At 45.0% G+C, this 20,289-nt stretch overlaps 1 protein-coding gene across 5 annotated transcripts in view; it reads right to left on the reverse strand.

Annotated features, from left to right (window-relative positions):
• si:dkey-91i10.2 (uncharacterized protein LOC555224 homolog) overlaps positions 1-20,289 on the reverse strand; it is an 82,969-nt gene that overhangs the window by 3,744 nt on the left and 58,936 nt on the right. For 4 of the 5 annotated variants that reach the window (XM_021319462.2, XM_036139019.1, XM_036139020.1 and 1 more), the window contains 5 exons: positions 17,948-19,608; positions 7,840-8,041; positions 5,301-5,508; positions 2,727-3,316; positions 134-279 (listed from right to left, as the gene is read on the reverse strand). In XM_021319462.2, coding sequence (XP_021175137.2) covers positions 134-279; positions 2,727-3,316; positions 5,301-5,508; positions 7,840-8,041; positions 17,948-19,548 — 2,747 coding nt within the window. In that variant the 5' untranslated portion in view covers positions 19,549-19,608. The remainder of the gene's footprint in view (positions 1-133; positions 280-2,726; positions 3,317-5,300; positions 5,509-7,839; positions 8,042-17,947; positions 19,609-20,289) is intronic. The other variant, XM_036139021.1, reaches the window with a different exon arrangement.

A 20,289-nucleotide genomic window follows, 5' to 3' on the forward strand; every position in this document is an offset into this window, starting at 1 on the left:
TAAGTGATAACTCGCTGTCCTATCCATTAAGAATTACACAGAGCAGCTGTGGCAGAAACAGCAGAAAGCTCCCAGAGCAGCTTCCCCGTCACACGGCCCCAGCAGGGAGCTCTCGGCCTTCGTGCGTACGTACCTGAGCAGTTCTTTCTCTTTCTCCAGAGTGTTGAGCATGTTGACTGAGGTGGATTGCTGCAGGCAGTAGGTCTGGAAGGCGGGCAGCATGTTGACAAACTCAAGAAAGATTTCTCCGATGTATACGGTCAGCAGGTCATCATCACCCTGGAAACAACGCACGCACAGACAGGCTCGAGTAAAATTAAAAGTCACCGCCGTTGTAGATTCTAAGTCATCCAATCGCGGTCAACCAGTTACCTCGAACACAACGTGATAAAATGGACGCTTTTAGAATGTGTTATACTTTTCTTGCCTTACTGAACGCTCAAAATGCTTTTATACCACGCGTCACATTCAACCATTTACATGTCAACGACGCATCAAGATAGGCACGATTCTGCTGTGATAAAAACAACATATAAATAGGCCGTCAAGCTACAAATATCTTAGTATCAAGTTATTAACTTATTGAGAAACATAAAAACCAGAACTAAGAAGCGGATGAGTGCGGCACCTGGCTAGTTTATGGCTAACATACACAAAACTAAAAATAAATATCTTAAAACAATAGAAAGATGGAAAATATATACCTTCCGCCGTAAATCAAAAGACCATTGAGCTAACGAAGTCAAACCTTTCCCTGAACTCAGAGCTATTAACAGTGTTTGTAGCAAGTTTTACTGCGAAGGATCTGCACCCATGAAAAGGCATTGAGTATCGCGGCTTTTGTGCCACAGAGCTCTCTCTGAACATAACACCCAGCCCTGAAGACATTGGTACTACTTGGTACTACAACAACACACAAACAAGTTGATAGAACGACAACAGGTAAGTTAGCTATACCGTTTGAGATGCTAGACAAAAGGTATAGCCATGGTGAGTGGCACATGTTTCTGATACATAGCAGCTAGCATGGTGGGTCCTCCAACTGGGCTAAATATGAATTAGCTTTAAAATAATGTGGCAGAGAAACGACAGATCTGCCGCAGATCTTATGGTGAAGGTTCAGAATGTGCAGACGTCCACAATATCCTTTTTTTGCATCGAATTTTTGCATTTGTTCTGCAGTTTTCCTTTGCTTTTGTCTGAGGTATTTAACGTCTATTGTTTTGTTAAACTAAACGGTCCTGGCTCATGGTTCGGTTGCACGTGTGTATTTGTGGCGTCCAGTGTTTCTCTCAAGAGCGCTCGGTTAAAATTCACAACCTCCCAAATAACCTACAACGTTTCTTAACAATGTCTGAAGACTACATAATGCTGTCTATTGGCCAGAACCATGAAATGTGTTGAAGAGGCTGTGGTCCTCCTGTTGAAGAGGCTGTGGTCCATATGCAGTCATATACCAAATCCTAACTCAAACTCTAGAATCAGAATTCATTGAGACCATTTGGAGGTTCCCTTTGGGCTTGGTTGGTAAGTTTAACTCAGAAATGATATATTCAGGTACTTTTCAATGGAAAGGATTCCTGATCCTGTGCTTTTGTGACAACCTGTACACATGTCCTTGATGGGACCATTGACAGAACTACCATTGCTGTAAAGGGTGTCTACTCTCCTTATTTTTCTCATAAAATGTGATTAGCTGTGTCTTGCACATGAAAGGTACACTGAATATTATAACTCAAGTGGATTATTTACTTTTTTTAAACAGCAGCTGTTTCTATTGACATCTAAAAGCTATGAATTGCTTCTCATAAAGGTATTTATGAACAGCGGGAGTTACAGAATAGCTGCCAATAGATAAAAACAGTAGCTTGAAGGAAACCATTGAGTTGCTGGCCTGGAAGGATACAAGTGAATGAACGCCATGTTGCAAACCCGGCATTGTACTGAAATAAGATTTTTGCATTTAAAATAAGAGCAATTCATCTCCGTCATCTTTTTTCAAGTATCTAATTATCTTATTTTAGGGGTAAAAATAATAACTTCATTGCCAAACATTCTTACTTAGCTGCTTAAATCACGGAAAATATCCTCATTTTGAGAAGATTTTACTTACTTTTAGTTCCTTTTTGCAGTGTGGAGATGCATAGAGGTTCAGTAATAAAAAATGCATGTTTTTTTTGCTGAAACTGGCAACATGTCAGAAAAAAAAATAGCATCTCAGTCCATTTGGCCATACTTTTTGCATTAAACTGTTGCACTGACTGGTCTCATGGTAACAATTGTGAGCCATAAGCTAAATTTTGTCAATGGATTTTGGATCTAGGCCAAAAAAAGAGACTTGATCTGATCGGATCAAAGCATCTCCTTTCCCATTGCCGTGTCCCTTACATGGATTGCTTAAATGCAAAATCTTATGGCTTTCTCCCAACAACGGCTTTCTTCTTGCTTCTGTTGCATAAATGCCAGAATGATGAAGATGATAATGAAGAGTGTACGATCGATAATTGCTGTGGATCTCTGCTAATTAGGTAACTGCTGAAGGAAATGTGTTGCACTGGATTTCATTTAACTCCCACAGTCCAAAAACATGACTTAGGTTAATTGGTTACTCTAAATTGCCCTTAGGCGCCCATGTGTGTGTTTGTCTATCTCTCTGTTGTCCTGTGATAGATTGGATGGATTTCACTTAGGAAACTGCTTGCGTTCATCAGAGATAAGAAGGTCACCTGATCAAAGGCTTGATCGACGCCGTCCTGCAGGTGCTCGGTGAAGCGCTCGTTGACGTCTATGAGCTCCTGGACGTTGCCGAACACCACCGCGAGCTGCTCGGCTGTCAGCAGGCCCGCGCTCTGCATGGGGCAATAAAACTCCTCCTTGATGATCCGCAGGTCCTCGCCGTAGCTCGACTCCGTGTTCAAGAACTCCAACAGGGCCTCCTTGCGCTCGGTCCGCAGCTTGGAGCAGCGCTCGCACATGCGCTCCCCCCGGTCCTTGGAGACCCCGTCCCTCTGTCCGCAGTCGGGGCACGGCCTCTGGGACTCCCACGCCCTCAGAGAGGCGGACGGCCTCTTCCAGGTGCGGGACAGGCCCGGCCCGATGCCGCTGTCCACGCGCTCCACCTCGGCTCCCCTGGCCCTGCGCTGACGCCTCGGCTCGCCGTCCTCCTCCTCCCGCTCGTCGCTGAGGCCGACGACGCCGCTGTCGGAGCTCAGGCTGCTGATGGTGCTCCAGCGGTGCTGCCCGCAGCGCGTCACGCCAAGGACCGCCTGCCGCTCCTCGCCAGGCGGCTCAGAGTGACCGCGGATTGCTGCTGGCGCTGCAGGGAAGAAAATGGCAATATTCATCGGGGAACTGTATTTTTGAATGAAATATTTGGTTTTATTATGGTGCTGAGTTCATCTAGTCTAATGGACGGCCGCTCAGTTTAGACGACTAATTACTGCCCGTGTCCAGGCAAAGAAGCTGTTACAGATATCATCTTTCTCCAGGGTTCCTACAGCATAAGGCAAGTTAAATTCAAGACTTTTTAATGCCACTTGAAATAAAAAGTTAAGACCAACTTCACGATAAACAAGATAAACCTGGTTGCGACAACTTCACCCAAATGTTGATTTTAACATAAAACATTACTTTCTGGCCCAGAAGACATGTTTAAAATTTTGAAAAACATTTCATATAGGAAGAAAGCTAAAAATAAAAAACACACAAATAACAGATATATTTTTAACAACTACTGAACTGAATTCACAAACTGTTTTGTTCCTTACTAAAATAAACTATAAATCAGTTTTTAAAACCACAACATAAGCAGTGCCAACTCTTTTTCGCAGCTATGGTTCGGCCGCAACAGTTTTTATTGGTTCCGCTATCGGGACGGAACCAATAATGGTTACATTGAGCCGTTCAGTAAATTAAAAAAATATCTAATTGTGTCAATTGTTTTTCTGTTTGGTAAGGATTACAAAAATAAAATCCTAATTATGACCCGGTAACAATTTTGAGACTTAAGAAAGACTGATTTAAGACATTTTAATGCCAATTAAGGCATTAGTTTTACATTACAGAATTCAATGCGGGAACCCTGTTCTCAAATAATTAGATGTTTAGCCCTCCGATAACAACCTAAGCTTTGGCCGTGCAGATAAAACGTCCTTACTGTTGTGCACTGACACGCGCTGGCAGACTAAATGTGTCCCATAAGCTCTCATAGGCGAGCAAATGCAACGGAAATAGTGGAAATGTGTTCCTGCCCAGAAAACAAATGCGTTCTTTATTTTCTGTTTCTGGGAGGGAGAGGAGGTCATCTTGACATTTGGTGCGCCGCCGTATTTACTGGCGTTCCGGCGTTCTGGCTGAGAGCTTCTGTTGATGGAGCGGAACATGGGCCGCATTAGCCGGGAGAACAAAAAAAAAAAAAAAAAGGATGAAGGGACTGAGTAAAAAGCCGAAAATATTCAGATGAATAAGCACAGAATTATCTTAAGAGGCGTTGAGACGGCTCAAACGAAGGTGGCAAACCAGGAACGCACCCTCCGTGATGACGAGACGAAGGGTGAGGTGGGGACACAAAGTGTCACCAAATCGGCCGACCGGGTGACACCGGGTGTGTCATTTATCAAACGAAGGCCGGGCCATGTTTTGTTGAAATGGGAGCGGGTTGTCTCTGCGTGGAAGACAAATCGACTTGGAAAAGTCAGTGACCCCCTCAGTGATTTAACTGACGTCAAGGCCGCGAGGCCCGACAGCGGCGATTCACGAGGGCCGTTATAAAAAGGAGGACACGCAGTCATGGCAGCGCACGCCGCCTGGAAATCATTACATAACCGTTGGGGTGGGGGGGGGGGAGCAAAAAGAACACAACACTCGTATCTGACAGCCGGCATCGATTGCTCTCCGTCTGTGACATTTAACGCGTTACACATTCAAGGAAAAAGTCGGGAAAGCTCGAAATAGAAACGGCTCTATGCAGACTGAGCCCTCGTGGCCCCAGCGGCCGCGAAAGTAAATCGGTGACGTGGGCAGTGAGGCTGGGTTTGGACAGGGTGAATTACAGCCCTGAAAACCACTGCTAATACAGAAACAATCCTGACTGTGCCAAATATTTTCTACTAAAACAACCAAACCTCCATTTCCCCTCACCCCTGCTTTCCTCAGACCTCATCCCCTTCTCCTTTATCCCTGAATAATAATAATATCAAACCTCCCTTTAACCTCTCTCCTACCTCCCTTACCTCTTACGCCTTCCTCCCTCATCCCCAACCGCCTCCCGCCTCCATTCGACCCGTTCCGTCTTTACTTACCACTGTCTCTGTCCCTGTCTCTCCGATGACTATGGAGCCGGGCCGCGGCAGCGATCTTCATCTCCAGCTGTTTGCGTTTGGAGGCGTCTGCCGGCATGGGGTCGCTGTAGTGGGGCCGGAGGCGACACTCGCGCTGCGCCCTCACCGTCTCAGCCTGCTCGTAGGCCGCGTCCGAGCTGGAGCGCCGGCAGCCCAGGCCTGTGTGCTGCTATAGGGAAAGGACACGAGGGGTCAGCGCTGGTGGACGCACCTCGCCGGGCAGCAGGTGCCCAAAAGGAGGACATTAGGCGATGCATGACGAGTTGACAAAAATGTGTGAGCCTGAAAGCTTGGGTGTCATTCAGCAGCTTGATTCAGGATGGGGAGCTCGTATCACACAGCGTTGTTGCACACATGTCTAAGGTTCACAGCTAATGAGAACCCAAAATATAGTTTCTTAGAAGATTTTACATAAAACCTATAAAGAACATTTATTTTTAATGCTGAGATTTCGTCCTACTGTAAGCAACGTCTATGCACCAATGCATTTAAAAAAAAAAATCTTTATAAGTCTCCCTTGAGAGAAATTTGCCTTGGATACAAGGATCAGCTGCATTGTACTACATATTCTTCCATTTTCCTCCACGAGGGGTGCTGGTTTCTATCTCCAGCTGTCAATGGGTGAGAGGCGGGGTACACCCTGGACTGGTTACCAGTTAATTAGAAGGCAACACAGAGACAAAGAGGACAAACAACCATTCATGCACACCTAAGGAGAATTTAGAGAGGCCAATTAACCTAACAGTCATGTTTTTTAGACTGTGAGAGGAAGCTGGAGTACCCGGAGAGAACCCACGCATGCACAGGGAGAACATGCAAACTCCATGCAGAAAGACCCAGGGCAAGGGTAGGACTTGAACCCAGGACCTTCTTGCTGCATGGTAACAGTGCTACCCACTGTGCCACTGTGTAGCCCACTACATATTCAACCACTAATAAAAGGAGTCTCAGTAAAATCCTAAATAAATATACAATAGTAACAACAGTTCATAAATCACAGTTTGACTAAAACGATCATATTAAAACCGTGCAAATCAATACTTAACACTCCTTAAGCATGAATCACTGCATCAACATCAGTCTGATCGTTCTGAGGTGCTACCATCCTCTTTGATAGCTTTTGCTTTGCAGTTCTCTCGAGGAAGCTTTTCCTTCCACTCAACTTTCCATTATTCTGCGTGATCGCAGCAAGCACCAGCCTCTTGCGACCTACCCTCTGCTTGACATCTGTGAGATCAGCCGTCTTCCACTTGACAGCGGAGGCCGATGGCATGATATTCCAATTCTCTGATGTTTAATTGTCTTTTTTTAAAAAGACATTCAATTTGGGGTTTTCAGCAGCTGTACGCCATAAACATCACAGCTGACGGAAATGAATATTGGAAATCTATCGCTCCGTGCGTAATGGAGTGTGCGATGCATATGCATCTGCAGTGTCACCGCGTGTTGCTGTGATGGTGGCGTTACATAACAGCTCTAACTTATCCCTCTGATCCCAGCCTGTAGTGACAGGAATCCCAATTTCATTCTCAGATGCAGCACTGGCTTCCTGGCAAGGATTTCAAGCACTACGAGCCACACATAAAAAAACAGGCTCTTATCACTACTTGAAATCACACAGTATTGAAGATAAAAAACAGCCTCTGAGCGACAGTCTCCTGGGCTTTTCTGCAGGTGGCGAGAGGAATTCCCAAAACGAAGCAGAATCCTCACGTTCGCTCATCAAGAGGAGCAAAGTTCTGCCCTGCTTGTTTTCCACGCTAACTACACAGAAATCTTCATCACTTCTCTTAAATGTGCAATGACAGCTACCTGCTGAACAGGCCCCAAAGGCGCGCTGGAAGTCTCCTGCCTTTTTTTCTTTTTTTTTTCTTTCAATCAGACATCTGCGATGCAGAGCTAGCAGCGATCATGTTAAATGAAAAAGAATAATTAATATTCCACTCAGCGATCAAACAGCCGCCGCCAGTTTCTGTATGTAGAAGCAAGCTCTGCTGCAAAATCTGACACAGAAATCGAGACAATAAAAAAAATAAAAAAAACGCACCTCGACATCTGTTCTCTAAACTACCCCCAGACATGCAAATAAATCGAGAAGCAAGATGCTTCTGCTCTGCAGATGCAGCGAGGAGCCCGATGCTAGGTGCAGCCGTGCCAGCTCGAGGGAAGGAACCAAGCGGCGGCTTATCAGCAGCGACCCGGTGCTGGAGGGGGGGCGTCTTAATCCTGCGTTTTATTCCATCCTCAGACCGGGAGCTGCGTCTGCAGCTGCAGCTGCTGCTGCTGGAGGACGGAGCACCGCACGCTCTCTCCTGTCTAGGCGAATACCTCCGCATCAAAAGATCCACTAGCGATGTGCATGTGTGTGTCGCAGTCTCCTTGCTCGCCCCTGTCATCCCTGCATACCGACGGATCGGCACACGCTTCGCTTCGCTGCGGATGCCGGAGACGCACAAAAGATCAGTTTTAAGACCAGACGGCACAAGAAAAAGGTCCTTACGCATTCTCCGGTCTCTTCCCTTCCTCCTGCAGCTTCTCCCGCAGGCGCCTCGTCGCCCGCCTCGCCTCTGCAGGCCGTTGTCCACGTTGCCATGGCAACGGCGAGGGGCTGACAGTCGGCGGAGGGGGCGGTGATGTCACAGCCTCCGTCCCGGTCACCTGACGGCTTGACAGGGGCCTCGGCGGAGATTTCTGCACTGCAGCTGGTGGGGAGGGGGAGGACAAGGAGGGGAGGAGGAGGAGGAGGAGGGGGGGGGGGTGGACGGATGAATGGATGGATGGGCGAGGAAGAGGATGGTTGGAATGAGAACGTGAAGAAGGAGATAAAAGGAGATTCAAAAGAGGGGAAGGGGGGGGGGGAAAGGCAACAACAGAAAAAAAATAGTAAGTAAGCGTGCAGCAGGGAGAGGAAGGCTGAAATTATGATTCTGGAGAAGCGCTTGTCAGCTAACAGCTTCCTTGTCATTCTCTCTCTCCTGCACACATACCCCCTCTGCTCCCTGCTGAGTCGTCAGTCCTCAACACCCATCCTCCTCTTCCTCAAACCCCCAAACACCTCAATCAATGCCCCCGCTTTCTTCCTACCCCCACTCCTCCTCCTCCTCCTCCTCCTGCGCTCCTCCCCAGAGGGATCGTAATTAGGGACATCAGCGCATATTAACACCTGAACCCCGGGACCTCATGGGTAATTCCTGCATGCAAGAACGGACCTTGCCGTCGTTCGTCCTTTGTCTCGTAACTGGACAATTATTCTCACCACACACGGCCATCAGAGGCTCTAATCCATCCCTCTTACTCCAGCTGACCAGAAATCACACTGAAAATGCTCATGTCGTTCAAAGCAGAGCACAGATACCCTGCGAAAACATTCATTTTAACCTTTCCACATATGGTTATGTTTTAACCACAAATGTAAAAAAAAAAGTTATGTATTTCTGCCTATACTGAATCAGTATTTTTGCCGTGTCGCCGTTTTTGCTGCATCACCAGCTGTATGTAACTCTTTCGGGGTATGTCTCCACCAGCTTTGCACAGCTGCAAAACACTAGTTGCTCTCTATAGCTCAAGCTCAGGCAGACTGTATTGAGAGCGTCTATAAACATCAAGTCTTCCTGAGCTACATCTGGACTTTGACTGGGCCATTCTGAAGGCAATATGCTTTGATCTAAACCATTCCTGTGTAGACAGGCTGTTTGTTTTGTGTCGTTGGTCCACTGGAAGGTAAACCTAAGAGTTTTCTTCCAGGCTTGCACTGTTTTTAGCACCAGCCATCTTTCCTTTTCCGCTGATCCCCTTCTCTGGTCTCATTAAAAGCATCCCCACGGCATCACGCTGTCACCACCAAGTTGACCGCACATACTGCGTTTTGCACGTTGGCCATAAAGTAGGACTGGGCGATATGGCTTAAACATCTCCGATTTTACTATACCATATCCGATAAATAGATTTTTTTCCCCTTTCATTAAAAAAATGTGAGAAATAATTTAAAAAAATGGCTTTTATGTCAAGCATTTCGTCTGGGAGTTGTCCTGAATTCAAAGTGCACGTAAAAACAAGCTGTGAAACGTGCTTGTAAAACAAGACGGCCGTCCTGCCATTGTAAACAATGACAATATAACTGTTATGGTTGAGTTTTGGTTTGGCTTTGTTTTTCTGTTATTTTCATTTTTTCATCTCTTTTGGGTTAGGTTTGACTTTATTTATTGTTAGTTTTCAGTCATCAGTTATTTTCTGTCAATTTTCACTTCACCTCCTCAGCAGTCAGTCACACCTGATAATCATTTACCAGTTAATTAGCCAGACCCTGGTTCCACCTGTGAAGTGCTCTATTTAAACCTCCCTCTGCCTTCAGTTCAGCACTGGGCCGTCATCATTCCACACCTCTCCATGCCAGTCCCCGTTTTTGCCTTGGAAGCTTTGTTTTGCTCCTGTTGTTAAGGTTAGTCCTGCCAGTCACTCTAAAGACTGTTCGTTCACTGTTTGTTCCTGGAGAGGTTCTGCTCTGTGCCCTGGTGTCTCCAATGAACTGCTAACCTGAGTGCTATGAGGCCTGCTAGCCGAGCAGCACCTAGCAAGTGTGGACTCTCTGTCTCCGGGCCGTCAGCTCCTGCCATCATCTACATCCCTGACTTTCTGCAGTCCTGAACCTCCGGTCTTCATCACTCATCACCCAGCATACTTCTTTCAATAAAGACTCAAACTTTTAGTTCTGTGTGTGCGTCCTGAGTTCATCGGTACAAAACCCTGACAATAACATGTTTGGTGCTAGTGGTTTTACACAATGAGCTAAGAACAGGCTTCACTTCACTGCTGTTACTTCAAACTAACTTTTAAAAAAAAAAAGTAAATGGGTAAACTAAAGGGCCTCATTTCATGGTATCATATTCCTCTTTCCAATATTTTGGCAATATATTTTCCTAAACATATATTCAGCATTGCTTGCTATTGTCTTCTTCATGGAAGTCAAATGAGTGCATTGGCAAAATAAAATCCTGCTTTCCAAAAATTCAATCTTAAAAAAACTGTAAATTCTAATTGATGGATTAAATTGATTTATCACCCAGCCCTACCATAGAGTCATAGTTCTTGGAGCACCTTCTTCTTCATGTTTGTCTCCTGCAAGGCTTGTGGTAAACTTTAAATAGAAAATCTTCTATCTTTCTTTTGCAATTACTTTTTTTTTTCTTGCCACCCCTGCATAAAAGTCAGATTTGTGGACAGGAACAACTATCAGTTGTCCTGTGGACAGATTCCCTCACCAGAGCTGTAGATCCAGCTCCTTCTGTTGGTTCAGACATCCCATGAGTCTTTTGGTTGCCCTAGATGATGCATTGGACATCGCTCCAATCACTAATGTTTATTCACTAATGTTCTCTAACAAACCTCTGAGGCCGTCCCAGAACAGCTGTATTAATACAGGAGATTAAATCACACACTGGTGGGCTCTCTTCAGCCGTTAGGTAACTTCTGAAGGCTGCGCTAGATTTTATTTATGGTCATCGGTTTAAAAAGTGGCTGGGCAATGTACTGAACACTTTTCTGATCACTTAGCAATTATTGATTATTTCATGCTGGTCCATAACATGAAATCTCATTCCAATAATTTAAGGCTTGTGTTTGTAACGTGATGAAAAGTCACGTTTGTATGGCTAACGTTGCACAGCACCAGTAGTCACACAAACCAGCCTGTCCTTCTTCACTCTGCAGACCTTTGTTATGCTTCACTCTCCTCCCGTCTCCTCATCCCTCACTTTGCGTATTTTAAGAACGTTAATGTCAGTTTTTAGCAATTTTCTTTTTGGGAAAATGTACTTTTAGTGTCTGTGTTTTATTATTTTGAATGGATGTCTGCGGATCTTTCAATACAACTACCAGCTTTCACAGTTAACAAAGCCATTGCAAACCTCCATTAAGTAAATATTGATCAGTGGAGTCATAAAATAATGCACACGTCTTTAAATTCTGTTTGCAACATTATTCGCAACACAAACTTCCCACTAGCTTATTGATCTAAGTTTTACAGACCCCGGTGAGCTTTTGCGGTCCAGAGGCCACGAGTGCAGAGCAAGATATGATTGCTATTCTTGTAAGGAAGAGATGTATACTTTTCAGATTTCTGTTTTATTTAGATTAGAGAAGCTTGTTCTGTAATGGATCAGATGTTCTGGTTGGCTCAGAGCTACAGACTGTAATTAAGTCTAAAAAAATGTCTGTGCCTCTGAAAATACTCGAAACGTTGACTTTCTTCCCAATGTGGAGGATGCTTAGTCAGATGTTTTATAAAACAGATGCATTTGAGAGGAGATTTGAGCCTGAAGCAAAGCCGAATGTAATCTCCTCACTTTTTCTTCAAGCTCTGTTTGCTTTTACTGCTCAGAACTGTAGCCAGTAATCATTTTATCAATTCATTGTAACTTTATCAACTCTTCTGCACGTTTCCCATCAAATTTAATCCGCCATTCACAGCCATTGAATTGTTTTCGCCATTTTGTCATTTTAAAAGGCTCTTATGTGACAGACCGACACAAAGTGGCGCCTAACTGCGAATGTGAAGCTAAATTACCAGCGGTTCTCCAAATGTTTAAAGGAGTTTAGTTTAAAGTTCTTGAAGTGGACAGTATTCGGGTCAGATGGGACCAAAATGAAACATTTTGGTCCAAAGGATAAACTCTAAAGTATGTTTGGAGAAAATGTGCGCGTGCCTTTCTTCTGCCGAAGCTGGTCAAAGCTACCTAAGTACAGGGGAATCCTCTAAAGGAGGCTACTAGAGTTGAGACTGAGATGGAGGTTCATCTTCCAACAGAACAATGACCCTAAACCTACAGGCAGAGCTACAGGTTTAGCTGAAGTGTATCCATGTATCAAGTATAATTCATATCTCCCAGTTTGTTGTGCCCTAGACTGCAAAACCTTAGTGTTGAGAATGTTCCTCTCCACTGTCGCTTCAGTATGAGGGATTGCTGCAAAGCCATGGACAATGCAGACGACTGTTCACTGTGGCTCTACACTCTTTCAGGAGGAGTGAATGCTGCTTGGAGAGACTTGATGCAATCTGCTGGGTTTCCTTAGAGAGGAAATTTCGGACCAATCTGGATGATTTGATTGAATTGGCTCTATATAAATAAAATTGAATTGAATTAAATTTCGTCATCTGTACCAGCCCCGTTGTGGTCTACTTTTTTTGTCCGTCTGCCTACAGCCCAGATCTTCGAGATCACATAGGCTGTGGGTGCCGACAGGGGCAATCATTTTCCAGTCAAAGGGTGGGTGTCAAACACAGAGCGGATAATGAAAATGCTGGTCAGGTCTTGTACAGAAGAAGGAAAACAACAGATCTACTTATGGTTGCTGGTAACATACCTGACCTTTTTCTCCTGTTCTGAGTAGACGGTATATAAACCGTTGCAATACTGTCCCGCTGTAAAGCTGGAGTAAGCACTATATGTCTCTGAATAGAACGTTTTCCTTCATATGCAAAAACCAAGTAGCTCGTGTACACGGCCCTTCAGAATGGCCCAGTCAAAGTTCAAGACCTAAATTCAATAAAGAACATGTGGCTTCCCATCTAGTGTGACTGGGCTTGTGCCAAATGCTCCGTCTCTAGATGTGCACAGCTTGCAGAAACACGCCACAAGAGTTGGAACCGAAATTCCAGCTAAAGGTGGTTCTAGGAAGGGTTACTGTGATTTAGACGAGCTGGATCTAAATGGAAATCTCACTTTTATATATTTATTTCTAGATAATTTTGGAAAAAAAAGTATATATTTTTTCTTCCAATTCCCAAGTATGTACTACATAGATTTATCACACTGAGTGCTATTACATAGCGGTGTGAAAACCCTTCTAAGGCACTATTTAAAACTTAATTCAGAAGTAAAAAAATGAAACAATTTCATCCAACAGACACTTCACTTTGGTTTTTACTGTTTGCTTTTATTTATTATCTATGTTTTTATTCTATTTTTCACTTTACTGGTTTTAGTTTTTAAGACTTTTAAAGCCTACATCTATCATTCGACACAATCTGTTTCTAGAGACGCCCTCTTTGCTGGTCCGTAGTTTAAATAGATGATTCATTAAACTACACAAAACCTGCATTTTTTCCCTTTATCTAATCTACAAAGCCAGCACGGCGCAGAGAAAATGTCAAATTGTTTAAACCAGAGCAGGACGCTGCGTGGCAGAAGGCCTCGGGGACGCAGCTCTGATGAGTCCAGGCGGTTCAAACTGTCATTAAAAAGGCCTCTCTCTCTCTCCCCCATGCGCTGGATTAGCTGTCATGACCTGGATGATGCATGGGGAGCAATAACCTGTGGCTTAATTCATCAGGAAATCACTGTTTGAGATGGATCACCTGTCAGCGCCACGAGATGTGACAACAAAATTAGGAGGGCTGTCAGTGTAACCGGTGCATGCATCCCCCGCAATGAATTCAATATATTTCTCTTTAAGTGGTGACGGCTAATGGTGATAAAAGGGGGAGCTTTTTGCACGTATAAACAGCAGTTTCGCACTATGCTTACCCAATGCGCTTTTATTGCAGTGTAAAGTTTACTCAGCGGTGCCATTTTAATGCGTTAATCCACCCCGGAGCCTTTAATAACCCTCCCAGGTATAACAACATGCTTATTACAGGAACACTGCAGCCAGAGGAGTATATTCTTCTCAGAATGCACAATGTGCTGCATGATACGCCTGAACAAAGAGGCTTATGGGTGAAAGCCAACCACCCCCGGGCTGCAGAGATCACACAGAATACTGTCATGTTTAATTAATAAATCTTGACGTTGTGAAACATGCCCCGAGCCTCAGGTTTGAATTTAAGCCCCGAGAGAGTCAAGTGTGTTGGATTGTGGGTATTTTTTTTTTTCTGAACATAAAAGGAGAATCCAGGCGGAATAAACAGAGCTGAACCTAAACCGCTGGATGTCAGCGCGCTCCGCTGAGTGCTAGAAATCATTAGCTACTCGGCTCAGGAAGCGGCGACATTTTGGAGCAACTTTTGAACGGAACACACTTTTATATCAGATGGTCCTCTTTGTGAGCATCTGTTGGATGCACCTTTGTTTTTTATGCCATTGGCTTCAAAAAATGTTTTTTTACTTGAATAACTACAAACGTTTTGCACACTACAGTGACCTCATTCGGGCCGGCAATCCCTGTTTTTAAACTATCAGGTAAACTGAACATTTAGTTCAGTTTTGCAGCAAACTGCCAGTTTGCAAACAATCAGCCTCATCATTATAACAGCAAAAATAAGTGAGTTCAAGTTGGACAGACTGAAGTGAAGTTTGTGACCCATGTGCAAAATGCCATGTGTGGTGGAAACGTAACACTGCACACTGTTCCACATTGAGACATGGTGGTGGCAGCGTCATGCTGTGGGGAGGCTTTTTTTTTTCAGCAGTGAGTTGATGGGAAAACGGATAAAGCTAAATATCCATCCACCTTAACTGACAGAGCAGGCTCAGCATTATTCAGAGAGGCAGCCAAGAAGCCCATGTTACCTTTGGAGGAGCTGCAGGGAGTCATAGCTCAGTGTGACAGATGTCCCTACTGTCACACAGAGACAGCAATGGTAATGGTTTTCTCTTCTTCCTTAATATTACTTTACATATTGATTTTTATCTTTAAAATTTTTTTAATTAGTCTGACTCTTTTAGTTAACTATTTGCTGTGCACATATTTAGTTAACTTTATTTGTCAGTTCTTTGTATATTTTTAAATGCAACAAATTAATTTCTTCTTTTGAGTTACCAGTTTCCTCTGGACCTGCTGCTGAAATCATACAGATGAGCTCCAGCTGATGTCCTTATATGGCTGTCAAGCTTCCTCAGTGGGTCGTTTGTTTGCCAGGTGAAGGGGAAATTTGGCCTTTAGTTTAATTTTACCATTTCTTTAATGTTACTTCTTTTTGGAAGTTAATTTAATTCTAATATGTATTTAATTTAACGATTTAATAAAGTGCTGATCAGTATTTTTTTAAGTTCTTGTGTGTTTAATTACCCCCCTGTGTGAGTTAGCAGTGATCTGATCAGCCACTATTTAAGTTCCCCTCATGTCTTGTTTGTTAGGTCAGTTTTGTGCTTGAGTTCTTTGTGTTACTACCTGAGTTGTAGTCTGTTATGTTAACCTCAGTTTTGGGCCCCAATTTATCATTTTTGAATTATTTTTGGATTTTTTTAAAATATTTTAAAATTTCTTCAACATGTCTTTGGCTAGTCTATGGAAAACCTTCACACTCAGGTGAAAAAATGTGTTGACAGGACCTCTATTACTCATGCGCGAATAAAACACACATGGCATGTGGAAGAAGTCCTATTTTTTTTGGCTTATATCAAAAAACTCAATGTGTAGTGAAAAACCAACACCGGACATCACAGTGAACAGGCCACTTCCACTATGAAACATGGTAGCGGCAGCATCATGCTTTTCTTCAGCAGGGACAAGCAAAGGAGCCACAGTTGATGATGAATAGAGTTGAATACCGTCAATCCTAGATTAAACTTTGTTAGTGGCTGCAAAAGACTTAAGACTGTGGTAGAGGTGCGCCTCAGCTTCCCTAGGTTTTGCTTGGCTATGTAGATCGATTTAAAAAAAAAATACAGCCGTAGACTACCACGTCGGCTCTCAGATATTCTGTGCACACACACACTCCCTCAGCGGGTATCTTTTCTGCCGCCGTCATGCGACAGAGCCGCAGACATCCATCATTCCTTCAAGCTGTGCGGACAAGGAAGAGACAGTGAGTGGAGAGTCCTGACAGCCGGGCAGAGATACAGTCTATCTCCCACTATCACCGGCTCCAGCCTGGGCTCAGTTTATTTTACTGAACAGGCCAAACAGAGCAGCTCCTCTATGCTCCAAAGACCAACAAACACATTAAATAGAGGCCTAAACGGCTAAGCAACATGGTAAATTGCATCATTACCCTGTTTGCCCTTGATTGGGATAAGCTACAATGGACATATTCATTATCCAGCCAACAGCTGATACAGAGAGAGAGAGAGGAGAGGCAGGGAAACAGTGAGTCTGCCGTGCCTCATGTCAACCTCCCGCCCACAGCCTCGTCGGCAGAGCCAACCCTGTTAACTCCGACAGCTGTTAGCACAATAACTGAGATAAATCGATATCACCACATCATGCACGGCCTCAAACAGATGGAGGTGCGCGCACGGATGTGATGCTCTGCTCGCGCATAACGCACAGACATGGTCCAGTGTGCATACAGCTCCGTAACGAGCCTAATAGCATTTCTGAGGCTGTAACAGCTGCAAGGCCCCCAGAAATTTGTTAACCTCTCCATAAAAGTAATCAACTGTATTTCGAAACAATTGTCTTTTTCAGTTAAACAGGATTCCTTGGATGGAGCAAAAGGGGCACAAAGTGTTAAATGGAAAAGCCCAACATAATTATTAGTGTTGTTTGTCAGCCTTAAGGTGGTCTGCGATCAAATAAGGACTGTAGCAGTTTCCTGATTCAATGCAGAAATGATGAAGTGGTGATCTTTGATCAACTATTTATTGGTAAGGATGAACAATAATCATGTTATACAAAAACATATAAAAAGAGAACATTTTGAGCCTCCACTGACCATCTACCTGCACACCTGTCTTTAAACCAGTGAATATGCTGCTCTGTAACTTCTAGATGTGTTAACTGGACATAGGTTGTAGAAATAGTTTTTTTAATTAATTATCTGATGCCAACAGCTTCACCCAAAATTTTTAGTAATAATACTGTATGTATAGAGCCTTACAATAAATTTAGGGGAAGGGTGTGGTGGGGGGTAGGGGGGGTTGTCTATAATTTATTTTAATGACCTGTGCCAAAATGAGTAGCACCACTCAAACGTCACATGAAAAATGTATATGAGGCACGTTTTCAAGTCAAACATCATTTCTCTTAGTCCCTCTTCAAAATGGGAAAGACAAGAGACTGTGCTGTCTAGTTTAAGATGTGTGTGGTTAAAACAGCTACGAATTTCTAGCTAGTTATTCAGAGCAATAACTAGCAAGTCTAACACAACTCAGCATGGGACAAACAAGCCTGGATGACAACCCACCTTTTTCTCGCTGTCCGGCCACAGTGAGATAAAGGTGGTAGAGAACTGGGCCAAAGGATGGCGTCTTGGTGTCATCATAACAACCATTTGCTTCTCAGGTTTTACCAGATGTGCCCATGACTTTCGAGGCAGCAGGGCTTTATGTGCCCTTTGTGGTTTTAAATAAAATGTTCTGACGTTGTGATACTTTAGATTGATCAAACCCTTCCAGATTGCTCCAAAACCAGTTCCACAGTATTAACGCGTGATGGTAAAATGCTCCATGCTTCTAGTGTTGGAGCCAGTAACAATAGTCCTCTGTTGGTTGTGCAGTGGCATGCAAGGTCAGTAGGGTGTGGTAGAACTTATTATTTGGACATTATTATACTAAAAAACTTTTGTCCTAAAAGTCTTACTGTATATTTTTTCAAATATAACATGATGCTAAGAATCCAGGAATCCAGGACCCTCATAACTATAGTATTTTAGCATTGTTGGGCCTGTAGTTAAAAATCTTAACAAGATGAGCAGCATACTGTAAAGCTGTCCCAATCACCGGACTAACCTTTTCTTGATGAGGTCCAGTGCAGATCCAATGAGCCCATCCTTCATCTTGTAAATCTTGGCTCCATACCTCGACAGGTCCGTCCCTTCCAGAAGCAGCGCCGGGCAGCAGCTGGAGGGACGGTCCCAGTTCTCTCTGCAGGCAGGGAAGGGAACCGAACCAGCTGGTTCCAGACTACTCCTCCTGCGCCTGGTGCTCCCATCTTCTCCTCCTACAACAACGGCTTTGTCCTGGGCCGTGCAAGCCTGGGGCTGTAAGGGTGCACGTGGAGACGGGCCCGTTCGGATCGGGGAGTTCCTGCTGCTGACGGTGCCGCAGGACGAAGTGGGAGCTGAGGCCGCCGTGATTGAAGCAGCTCCCTCTGTAGAAGTCCCGGTTTGAAGGGCTGCGTCAGTTCTGGCTGCATCTTCACCCGCACTCCCGTCCCTGTCAACCTCTTCGGAATCAACTTGGCCACTTCCCGGCTCGGTCCGATCAGAGAAGGGTCCGTCATTTTGCGGCAGGTCATGTTTTACGGGCACTCCGCCCCCTGCTGTTGAATCCTCCCTCTGCTTTCCCTGACTCTGCCTCATCTTCTTAAACTCCTCGAATGTCGGGATGTACAGACGTCCCACGGGAGGTCTACGACGCTCACAGGCAGAATCCGTCCCATTTGGGGTCCCTGCAATATTGTCTGTCGTGTAGGATGCCAGGACCACCTTTGGGCTAGACGGAGAGCTCTGAACGGTCAGGTTGGGGCTGCTATTCTGCCGCCTGAGCTGTAAACGCCTTAAAACCTCCTGCTTGATCTCTTCTGGAGATGTGCGCATCGTGCATGGCGGCCTGGAGCAAGCAGCCGTTGAGCTTCCCTGATGAACCCCTTCTCGTTCGATGGCGGGAGTGTTCGGGCTCACCTGAGGCCGCAGCGGCAGGGGCCTTAGAGACTCAACGGACGACCTTGCACTCTGCAGACGGAGTTTCTCCCTTAGCTCCTTCCTTGTATCCCACTCATCAACCCCGCCTGGAAACAGCAACTGAGGGAAGAGCGGCAGATCCTTTCTGGGTAGCCCATGTCGTGGAAAAAATGCCAAACCCTCGGGGTTGGGCACCAGCCCGTGGGCACCCAGTACAGTCCCATCCCGCGGCCCGTTGTACCAGTTGCTAGAGGAGGTGTACCGTAGAATAAACTCGCTGTCCAAGCTCCTGCAAGGTGCGTCGCTGAGTGCGCACAGGCCAGAATCTGCTATGGTGGTCCAGTTCAAGTTCTCCATACTTCTGTAAGGCCGGCTGCCGTTGGCTCCAGTTTCGACGCAGGAGCCCGGAGCCATCCGATGCCCTCGCTCTACTCCCAGAGCGCCCTGCCGGCCAGAGCAACACCTCAACCCCAGGTTGGTGAGTAAAGTGCTGCTGTTGCATCTGGCTATCAGCGGGTATGCGTGGAAGGGTCTGTGGCGGGGGAACGAGCTCAAGGGGTCTGGGGACAGAGGTAGGTTGGCGATGCAGGGCTCCATGTCGATCCTGAGGTGCAGGGGAGAGCTGCAGCCTGCAGGGGAGCTGGCGGAGAGGGCAACAGAGGAGGTGGAGGGGTAATCACATGGTGCGGGAAGCTTCACGTCTGGCATGGCTGTGGGCAGAGTGAGAGGCCCTCAGACACGTAGCCGGCAAGTGACAAGCATGGCCACCTGTAGGGGGCAAAAGGACAAAATGATGATGTTTCAGACAACCCACCACCTTAAAACTGTCATCAATATGTCCATACCCCTTCAACTATTAACATTATGTCACTTTACCACCACAAATTTCAAATATTACGTGACATAACAGACACTAGCATAGAAATGTAAATGATATGTGGTTTTCCAAACGTTTAACAAAATGAAATCCAAAAAGTGAGGTGTTCAGTCCTCTTTTGATGCATCCTTCTTTCCGGCAGCTATCAGCTTCAGAGAGCAAAGTGGAACCAAAGTCCACTTCCTTCTTACATGACGCAACTCAGCTGATTCTGATTCAATAGCTGCAACCTCAGTCAGATGGAATGGGTATCAACTGTGCAAAATGGCTTTTTTAAATCTTGTCCCAGACCTCTTATGTGTGGTTAAGTCTGGACTTTGACTAGGCCATTCTGACACGTGAAGATACTATGATCTAAACACCAAGAGTGTAGCTCTGGCTGAGTGTATTAGAATCGCCGTCCTGCTAGAAAGTTACAAGTTCCTGGCAACTGGTTGCACTGGATTTCACTTAGGAGTATCACCGTAAAAAGGAAGCTACACACAATAGATGCCAAACTTTTTGATTTGTACATCATTTTCTTTCCACTCAACAATTTTGCATCACTTTGTGTCGGTCTTGCACATAAAATT

Source organism: Fundulus heteroclitus, chromosome 7 (genome assembly GCF_011125445.2).
Source record: "Fundulus heteroclitus isolate FHET01 chromosome 7, MU-UCD_Fhet_4.1, whole genome shotgun sequence".
In the NCBI taxonomy this organism is placed as follows: domain Eukaryota; kingdom Metazoa; phylum Chordata; class Actinopteri; order Cyprinodontiformes; family Fundulidae; genus Fundulus; species Fundulus heteroclitus.